Genomic DNA, 10,389 nt, shown 5'->3' on the forward strand with positions numbered 1-10,389 from the left:
GGCAAGGCTAGTCGGCATGAGTACGTAAAAAGTCAAGCAAGGCTTGAGTGAAAAATGATCTCGTTTAAGAGCAAGGCTTCTTCCCATGCCTGGCAAAGGTCAGGGCATGGTAGTGCTTGAGAATCTCATGGAGATCGGCACGTCCATTGCTAGCCTTGATGAAGGAGGCACAAGTACTCGGCTATTAACTACAATTTCAAAAAGATGTCAAGCAAGTTGTTAGGGCCTGATTTCTAGGCAAAATGTCTGCCCATGATGCACTCAAACAAGGACATGATCCACCATTGTTGGCGAAGCGTGATCTGACAAGTTTTCTAAGACATCACACAGGAGCAAGGCTCCGTCTTCAAATCCTCAAGATAACAGTAATCAAGCCAAGCAAGTATGAGTTACATCTCTTGCAAGTATTTTTTTGTTTTTCAATACATTGCACAATTCGACAAGGTCGATTATTTATGAATGCTCGACAAGGTCGACTTTCTTTTGCTATGAGCACCGGAACTCCATGAGTACTTATGTGACGCAAGGCTTCCCTTTTGACATTGACATCGCGGTTTCCAAAGTTTGAAATATGCTATTTGTAAGGATTCTAGTTACTAATCCTTAATTAAGTACTTAAACTCATGATTAAGACTTAAGAAACTTGAACTGTACTCAGAGACAAGACTCTGCGTTTGATTGATTGAATGCTTGAAATGTGTTACAAGGGCGTTCTTATAGAAACTAAAGAGACACGATGAAGAGACATGACCATAGGTCAAAAGACATGACTTTAGGCCAATAGTCGTGTCTCTTTGCTGTAGAGTCATGACCCTTCAGCGTAAAGGTACAGCCATTCGTTGAAGAGGCATGACTATTCGCCGAACATGTGTTGTTATGGGCGTGTATAGAGCTAGAAGAGAGTAAGAGGAGGCGCTCACAATGTACAAGAACTTGGACTTGATGATAAGTTTAATATTGATTACAACACTTAATAATTTATTAAGAGAGCTAGATACAAGACTTGGATTACATGACTTGAGTTCAAGACAAGGCTTGATTGCAAGGACGAGACTTGAACATAAGAACTAGAAGAGGGATTTCCTCATAGGAGCCTCACAACTAGTGTTGGCAAGACTAAGGGGCTTGTGGCCCAAGACCCCTATTTATACTAGTGCTTGAGGAGGTTACTTGAGGAGGTTAGAACTTTCTAGGTTCTTCTTGAGGAGGTTAGAATCTTCTAGAACCTTCTTGATCCTTCTAGTTCTTCTAGAACCTTCTGGATCCTTCTTCAACTTTCTAGAGCTTACCAGAAACTTCTAGATTCTTCCGGAATGTTCTCCAAGCTTCTAGAAACTTCTTGATCCTTCTAATTCTTCTAGAACCTTCTAGATCCTTCTTCAACTTTCTAGAGCTTTTCAGAAACTTCTAGATTCTTATAGAATCTTCTCCAAGCTTCTAGAAACTTCTAGAATCTCCTTGATACTTTTAGAACCTTCTAGAATCTTCTAGATTCTTCTAGAACCTTCTAGTGATGATGTAGGCGATAGCATAGACGATGATGCAGGTAGTGAGACTGACTCTCAAGCATCCATGACATTATCCCCTCCTCTAGCGACAAGTTCCACGAGGAGCAGTGGTGTTCCTTGACTGGGGCTTCTATGGATGCTATCGATGGAACTCTTGGACTTTGAGAGATGCATGCTGAAGATTGTGTGTTGGTTCCCAGGTTCGTTCACTGACATCATAGCCTTTCCAATGCACCAAGTACTGTAACCTGCCACGCAAAACTCGAGAATCTAGGACTTTCTCGACCTCATATTCGTCATGTCCTTGAATCTCAATCGGAGGAGGTGGTTGTAGGGCTCTTCCTGGGATCTTAGATGTGTGACAAGGTTCTAGGACTGAGACATGAAAGACTGGATGGATTTTCATGGATGAGGGCAACTGGAGTCGATAGGTGAGTGGATTGACTTGACATATAATTTTAAATGGGCCAAGCCTTCGATAATCAAGCTTTTGACAGGGACGAGTTGAACGCAGATTACGTCGGAGGAGCCACACTTTATCCCCTTCTTTGTATTTTGGATGTTGCATGCGATGGAAATCTGCACTATCCTTATACTTGGATTGAGCTTCTTTGATATGAATTGTAAGTTCTTTGTGAACTGTAGATAATTGTTGTGTAAGATGAATAGCAGCTGGATTCTTGACTTGATGGTGTCTGTGGATATCCTATTTCGGATGTTAACCATAATTAGCAAAGAATGGAATGTGACAGGTGGAGGCATGAAAACTGTTATTATTAGAGAATTCTGGTAGCGGTAGGAGCTTGACCCAATTATCTTGGTGATAGTTGATAGTACAACGAAGATTACTGTTCCAAAACTTGATTTACTCTCTCTGTTTGTCCATCACTTTGTGGGTGATTGGCTGAGGAGAGGTTGATTTGTACTTCGAGTAGCTTGAATAAGCTTTCTCAAAAGCTAGAGATGAATTGTTGGCCTCGATCAGAAATTATGTCATCCGGTAATTCGTGATAACGATAGATATGTTGTAGAAAGAGTTTGGCCGTATCTTCACTGGTGATGGTTTTAGCGGTTGGAATGAAGTGTGCCATTTTTGTAAACCGATCCACGACTACTAAAATGGAGTCAAATCCTTGTGACAAGGGTAGCTCTACAATGAAATCCATGGAGATGGATGACCATGGTTTGCTTGGAATGGGCAAGGGATGGAGTAACCCATGAGGACGATGACGAGGGGCCTTTGATCTATTGCAAGTGTCACAAGTGCCTACATACTCCTTGACAAGCTTCCACATTTGAGGCCACCAAAAGTCACGGGAGAGAAGCTCAATTGTCTTATTAATCCCAAAATGCCCTGCTGATGGAAGATCGTGCCGTTGCTAAAGTACCTCCAAGCGTGTTGATCCTGGCGGAATATAGAGAAGACCCTTATAATAAAGTAGTCCATTAATTTCTTGAAAGTCCTCATTAACCTCTTGTCCTTATAGTTGTTGTCTAATATTTTGAGCAAGTGGGTCTTTGGCAATTTGTGTCTTCACCTTAGAAAGAAAAATAGAATCTTCATGAGCTTGGCTCATGGTGGCGTTTAGCTTAAACTGCTCAGGTTTCAAAATCACTAACTCTTGTTGATCAAATGCTGCGTCGCCTTTTCTAGCTGCAAGGTAGGATCTTCTTGATAAGGTATCTGGCTTACCTTGCTGATGGCCAGGTCTATAAGAGATAAGAAAATCAAACCTTGATAGGATACCACTCCACCTGGCTTGGCGATGATTCAAGACACGGGATGCCATGAAGTATTCCAAATTCTTGTGATCTGTATAGACAGTGATCTTATGAGGAGCTTCTTCAAGTAGGTGACGCCAAGCGTTGAAGGAGTCGATGATTGCTAAGAGCTCTTTGTCATGGATTTCATAATTGACTTGCGGGAATGAAAAGCCACTGGATGTACTCGACCATCCTCTCCTACTTGGGATAGAATAGCGCCAAGGGCAAAATCTGAAGTGTCTGTTTCTAGGATGAAAGGCTTTGTGTGAATTAGAATGGGTGCGGTTGTGAAAGCTTGCTTGAGAGTCTAAAAAGCTTTCGCGGCCTCTGAGTCCTAGACAAACTTATTATGGCCTATCAACCTTGTGAGTGCTGTAACCGCCTTGGAGTATCCTTGTATAAAGATACGATAGAAATTTGCAAATCCGAGGAAACATTGAACATCTCTTATCGAGGTAGGTGTCTCCCAATCAAGGATGGTTTGAACCTTCTTTGGATCCATGGAGATTCCCTTTTCAGAGATAACATAACCAAGAAATTTCACCTTAGATTGATGAAAAGAGCACTTCTCTAACTTTGCATATAGCCCTGATGCACGAAGCTTTTCAAGCACTAATCGTACATGGTGCTCATGCTTTTTGAATTTGGGTTCTATCACTAGGTCCAACGTTTTCTTCCATCTCAAATAACCTATTCAACAAAGCATAAAACAATGAGTAGATAACTAAAGTAACAACAAAGATACTCACATATCACAAAGACGTACATCTCTACACACAATGATTTTGATGATAAAATATAGCCACACAACAATTTAAAGGTATTTTAAAATTTCAAGTATTGTGTTTATTATGCTTTAACACAAGAGATCGCCAAATACGTTTTTTATTGTTTCTACTTTAACAAAGAATAACATCCATGACAACTCATGCTAACTCCACAGTATGGCTCAAAATTTTTAGATTATGTAGTATTTTTCTTTAAGGTTACTTTACATGCATAGTCAAATATATAGACCTACTTAATCGATAGTTTTGATATTCTCTAAAAACACATATATTAATCTTTGTAGACGAATAAATATCAATTTTTAGAACCTCAAGCATCATAGCATGATAAATGCAAGTAATCTTTAAACCATAAAACTATGTGTTTTCAAATTAAAATGCATAAAATTAATAGCATACATACAATGCACATTGCACACCCAATGAAGGATGTCTTTTGTACCCAATTAAGGATACTTTACACATTTGTCTCATTGGAATTTAATTTAAACTTCCACCACTCAAAAGAGGCAACAAAGTGTCACAAGTGTCCTGTGAGCTTACATTACTGTCACTAGTACATGACAACAGCAAGGGTTGAACAAAATTTTCCACAAACACAACATCTCATGAGACCAAGGTATGCTTTGTTTGCGGATGATAAAACTTGTAACTTTTGCTTTCCTTAATACTCTAGTATAAGACAATAGACCCTTGTTTAATGTGGATCATATCAAATATCAAGAATCAATACTCGCTCCTAAGCAAGACTCTTATCTCCATCAAATCGTTTATAAAACAATAAAAAGGAGCAAGCAACATATAAATTACCTGTGCTACTCAAATGCAAACAAGCTCAAGTGACTTCAACTTTGTCCATAAATCTCCACAGGTAATAGCTACGAACCACATCTGCCCACAATTAAAAGAACTCAAGACTAGTGGCTCACTAGCCGTAGGCGAGCCTATAAGGAAAGATGATTGTCCCTAAAATAAGGACATTCTTCCCAAAAAGGACCCTTCTAGCCAACCGGGAGTTCTAAACAAAGGAAATATTTTCCAAAAAGCTAAAAATGCGGCTAATCATCTGCTATTTATAGTTATGACATAGTACGTCAGAATTTAGATATTCTTGACCGGCCCGCCAGAAATATCTAAATCCCGGAGGGTTTATAGACAGAACAAGTTTAAGCCAATTATTGCAAAAGTTGTGTGAATATATATGTGATCACAACATAAATTGTGTTATTAATGTGTTCACTCATTTGTGAACACGTTAATGAAATCCCTAGTTTCATCCCCGTTTCATCCAATAGGGGGACCTCCTCCCCATGTCAAACATGGAGGGCAACCATCTCTATCCTATGCGTAGGCGGTTCAAGAGTGCCCCTCCTTCAAGCCTATTGCATTTATGCATCAACATCTTTAGCATGACCTCTTCCACTCACCTAGAACTAATATGGTGATACAAAGGGAAGCACCAACACCCATAATGTTCCACCAACTTCCGCATCAACAAGTAAATCTCAATATTGTCCGCCATAATGGATACTTTTCTATTGTCTCAAATGTCTGGCAAAACATTGAAAATGCCCAAGAGGCCATGCCCATTAAACCCCAATCTCCCAATGTTGGCAATGTTCGAACATCTCCCAAAGCTGTAGAAGACCATAACTATGTGGTAAAGAACCAATTGATGTAGAGGATTCCTCCCTCAATGCTGATGAACATGAAGCAACAGATGGGAAAATAGTGGTGAATACTGCATAATTGACCCAGTGGTTTAAACAGATGCAAGAGAGAGTTGGTCTTTGTCATGGTATCCGTCCTCCAATTAAAGTTTTGAAGTAGTGGATATCTCAAGAATGGGAATCTAGAAACATCTTCCCCTCTCAGGTGTAATACCTACCGAACAACTACACTCCAATGTCAGTCTTCAAATGGCATATAGGCTTTGAACCTAAAGGGAAGAAGCCTTCTAGCATTCCTATTTGGGTGGACTTTTGTGAATTCCCTATTGAGTTCTATCCTTGGCTTAAATAGTTAGGGAGCCAAGTGGGTAAAGTCTTAGGGCAAAAGCCCTCCAATGGCATCAATCCCAAATGGGACCATTGATAATATGTTAAGAGATATTGTGCTCATCAAAGACCAACAAGGACAGATTCTGCATGCACAAATGGTGGTTTATAGGAACTTACCCAATGCTTGTTTTCATTGTCTAAAACAAGCTCATCTCATAAAAGACTGCCCATATCTTGCCAGTAAATTACAGAAATAAACTAATAATTTCAAGGAAGTCAAAGTTACAAAAACAGAAACACTCCTCGAGGAAACAACAATAGGAATGTAAATAAGTTTGGAGCTTTGCTTGAAGAGGTATTTGACCCTTCCCTGATTGAAGAGGAGGGGGAGCCTAAAAATAATCCTTCTTAATTTGACAACCCTAATGATGTTACTCATTAATCTTCTCATGAACAGGCAACAATAGCATCCCCCAATAGTTGAAAGAAATGATACCACCTGAGAGTCCAATGGATAATGCCAAGGGTCTTTCCTTAGATTCAAAATCCTTATACACTAAGGCCAACATAGCTACAACTCAAATTTTATAGAAATCTCGTCAACAAGCAGCTATGCAATCAGATGAGAGAGGTGATGTGGACCACTTCAGTTGAGAATTGCAAAATCATGATAATGTTGAGTTGAATAAGTTCTCTCAATCTCCTGATGCCTCAGTTGATATCCTCATGACACAAGCTGAAGAAGAAACCCTGCCACAACTTGGTGTTAAACCCAAAAAGAAAAAAGAAAAGAACAACGATCCCAACAGAGTTTTAGAGGCTTTTGTCAAAACCTCCAAAGCTTTTAAAAAATGAACCAATCCATCAGAGGCCTTTCCTACAATTGCAAGGGTTTAATCGACCCTTTAAGAGCTATAAGTATTAAAAACTGGATTACTGAAATTGATCTTCAAACAAATTTATTTTCTTATAGGAGATTAAAGTCAAGGGTTTTTCTTTGGATGCTAATCTAAAGAAAATCAGTAGTGTCCACAAATGGTTCTACACTAACCATCCTCCAGGTAAAGGAGGGGCTGCCATTGAGATACAACTCAAGCATGAACATGCCATTACAGACATAAAGCAAAGTCAAAAAGGACAATGGATAGCAGTTTCATTGAAGGAGCTTCTGAACTACATAGTAGTCAGTCTATATGCTTCCAATTCTATTTCTGATAGGACTCTCACGTGGACAGAGCTTAATGAACTACCCTCCCCTTTGCTTATTGTTGGTGATTTTAACATGGTTACCAATATTAATGACAGACTTAATGCATTAGGTCAAAACATCCAAGGAAATGAAAAATTGTTTTGGGATGAGCTTATTGATAGGCACACTTTGATGGATGCTTCAAAACACAGGTTTTACATGGTGCAATAATCAACAAGTATCTTGCCAAAAGTGTCATGGAAAATATGTTGTTGTCTAAAGGAACAAGGAGGCCTAGGCATTCTCAATATGGTTTGGTTGGCTTTACAAATCAAAAGGTTGGGGCCTTTCAAGGAAGGCTCACAAATGCTTCAAATCTGGCCTTAGATGCTGAAAGGACATCTTCAAAGATGGAGTGGTACTGTTTCTAGAGGAGCTTATGCTCACATTTACCATTTCCAAGGTTGTGTAGAGCTAGCTTATGAAAGAAGTAAAGTATTCTCAACAAAGCTACAACAATGCTTTAAGAGCAGTCACCTTACTTTGTCAGAGATGTGTCATCATGTTTAACTCCATAAATGTAGACCCTACAGGATGGACTCAAATCTAGTGAAAAACCTCAACAGAAGGTGGGATCTTCAATGGCAAACAAAACAATGGGAATACAGATTTAAATGTCTCTGGGACTTTCCTCTCATGTGGTTAGTGTTACATCAGGGGCTATGGACATGAGCTAAAGCCTAGAAGTTGGGTATATCAAATGGCATTTGTTCTAGATGTAGAAGGCATGAAGAATCTGTGATCCTATTTGTATCTTGTAATTCCAATTTTTTGTTCAAAGTTGAACTTCAAAAATCCTGTCACACTATTAATTGGAGAGCCATTCTATTGGGTGAGTGTAGTTTTTTGGGTATCCCACTTTGGACTACCCTCATAGGGGCCTTTTTATGGATGATATGGTTGGAGAGGTGTAAAGCTACTTTTGGCCTCAATCACTCTAGTTCCCCTCTACCACTGTCTTTCAGCTTAAGAGGGATTATAATGGACTGTATGAATCTTGTCAAAGTAGCCTCACGTGTTGAAGTCAAAACTATCCAAAAGTCTACTACGTGGCAAAGTGGAGACACATGTGTTTTTTCATGTATGAGTCTTCAGGACTGAATCTTGCTCAGAGATACCTTCAGTTGTAATCTTTTTCTTTTTTGTTAAGATGTCCCCTTTCCCCTTTCCCTGGGTACTTTGTACTTTCCTTCCCTTTTTTAATTCGACTCTCTTCTACAAACTAGTATGCCTTGATTGATTTGCTATGGAAATGGTGTGAATTAAACAAGAGAAGCAATGTTGTACCTTTCATGTCATATCATCTCTTATTCTGAAAGCTCCATAGCATCTCTCCTCGAAGCTTTCGCCAAAAACTCTAAGACCTCGCATCACAAATGAGATTTTGCAGTAAAAAATGTGTAGATGTGAAAATTTTCACGTTATAATAAAAATGGAGAGATGCATTGCGTGCATTTGCAATGCTTGTGCCCATTAAAAAACGAAAAAACCATACGTATGTATGGTGTGGAGTTCTCACCATTGTCCACAATTATAATAATACCGTAGGGAACGTGCCCTTCCCCTGCCACTTTTATCACCTCCAATATTGAAGGGGGACTTATGCTTCCCCTCCAATGTTGGAGGGATTTTCTAATTGTAAAAATACTATAGTTGTACAAGGAAGAACTCATTACCGATGTTTTATGAAGACATGTATCATTCCACGTTGTTGTCGTGTATTGTCCATGTGTCCCTTTGTTTGGCATCAAAAACATTCTTCAGTCCTTGTCACCTTCATCTAATTTTTTTTTGAATGAAAATGACGTAGATTTTTAATTCATTACTTTAATGTGTACATGATGCAATCTAAGTACTTTTGGGATCACATAAAGGAATCAAAATATGGAATATAAGTGTACCTTTGGTATTGGTTGTGTGGATCAAAGCACAATCTTGGATGGATACGCATCTAGACCTTCCTTACATTGTTCGCCACCTTCCCAATAGTATATGTTCTGCCATCAGCATCCTTTGCAAACATGTCGACTGTCGCATTTACTTTTGCTATCATGCCTACCATTACCTGTGCTACTTTTGTTGTACTTGGTTTCAAGGTATGTTGAATCTGCCTTAATGTCCATGCGTAGGCTCACACGCACACATACACAATGTCGCAGTCTTTGGGGCACCCCAATTGGCATACATGTCGATCAAAACACGTCTAAGCACGACATCTTTCTCCAAGAGCCCTTGCTTCGCATCTGTTGAAAACAACTTAGAGCTTTGGGGTGCTACCCTTTTGGAGCAAATCCTGCAATTTAAAGAGAGGCCATCGCTTCGCATTTGTTAGACTTAGACTAGAGCTTTCTAGCCCTACCCTTGTGGGGCAAATCCTGTAATCAGCGCGTTCCAAGAGTCCACACTCCGGACAAGAAGATTTTCAAGAAGTTCTTGCACTCTTTGACGTGCACCACATTTACCAAACATGTCAACTAAGGCATTTCCAAGCACGACATCTTTTTCAAGAACCCCTGACTAACAATATCAACGTGAATTTTTATGCCCATATCAGCATCTTACGTAGAGCCACATGCCTTCAAGCTGTACGCGTATGTGATTGCATTACGAGAGAGGCCCTCACTTTGCATCCACCGAAAATAGCCTAGAGCTTTTTTATCGTTCTCCTGTTGTGCGTATCCCGCAGTCAATGCACTCGAAGAAATGATGTTCTAGATAGGAAGCTCCTCAAGCACTAGCTTTTTACCCTGCTCCTATTGTGCATATCCCGCAATCAGTGCATGCCATTTCAAATAGTAAGCTCCTCAAGCACTTTTTGTGCTTCCTGAAGTGCACCACATTTGGCATAGGAATCGACCAACGCAGTACCAAGCACGACATTTCTTTTCAAGAGCATCTTGCATAGAACTACATGTCTTCAAGATGCACACTTGTGTGATTGCATTAGGAGAGGTCCTTGATTTGCATCCGCTGAAAATAGTCGAGAGCATTCTGGCCCTGCTCCTGTTGTGTGTGAGATTGCATCAGGAGAGGTCCTTGCTTTGCATCTGCTAAAAACAGTCTAGAGCTTTCTGACCTGC

General features: G+C 39.8%; 1 protein-coding gene across 1 annotated transcript; it reads right to left on the minus strand.

Annotated features, from left to right (window-relative positions):
* Positions 1-1,647: 1,647 nt before the first annotated feature.
* Positions 1,648-9,371, minus strand: LOC147462809 (uncharacterized). Its single transcript, XM_086494780.1, has 2 exons — positions 9,276-9,371; positions 1,648-2,214 (listed from the first exon to the last, which is right to left on the minus strand). Exons 1-2 carry the CDS (start codon positions 9,369-9,371, stop codon positions 1,648-1,650), a joined length of 663 nt encoding a protein of 220 aa, XP_086350906.1.
* Between the last annotated feature and the right edge of the window lie 1,018 nt (positions 9,372-10,389).

Source organism: Adiantum capillus-veneris, chromosome 2 (genome assembly GCF_014529385.1).
Source record: "Adiantum capillus-veneris isolate H3 chromosome 2, ASM1452938v2, whole genome shotgun sequence".
NCBI lineage: Eukaryota > Viridiplantae > Streptophyta > Polypodiopsida > Polypodiales > Pteridaceae > Adiantum > Adiantum capillus-veneris.

What these genes read in the sequence shown, in the direction of transcription:
- LOC147462809 (XM_086494780.1), bottom strand. Translation starts at nt 9,371, where the DNA reads ATGGTAGGCATGATAGCAAAAGTAAATGCGACAGTCGACATGTTTGCA. An exon ending in TTGGGAAGGTGGCGAACAAT is followed by an intron (nt 2,215 to 9,275) that starts GTAAGGAAGGTC and finishes CATCCGAAATAG; the next exon opens with GATATCCACAGACACCATCA.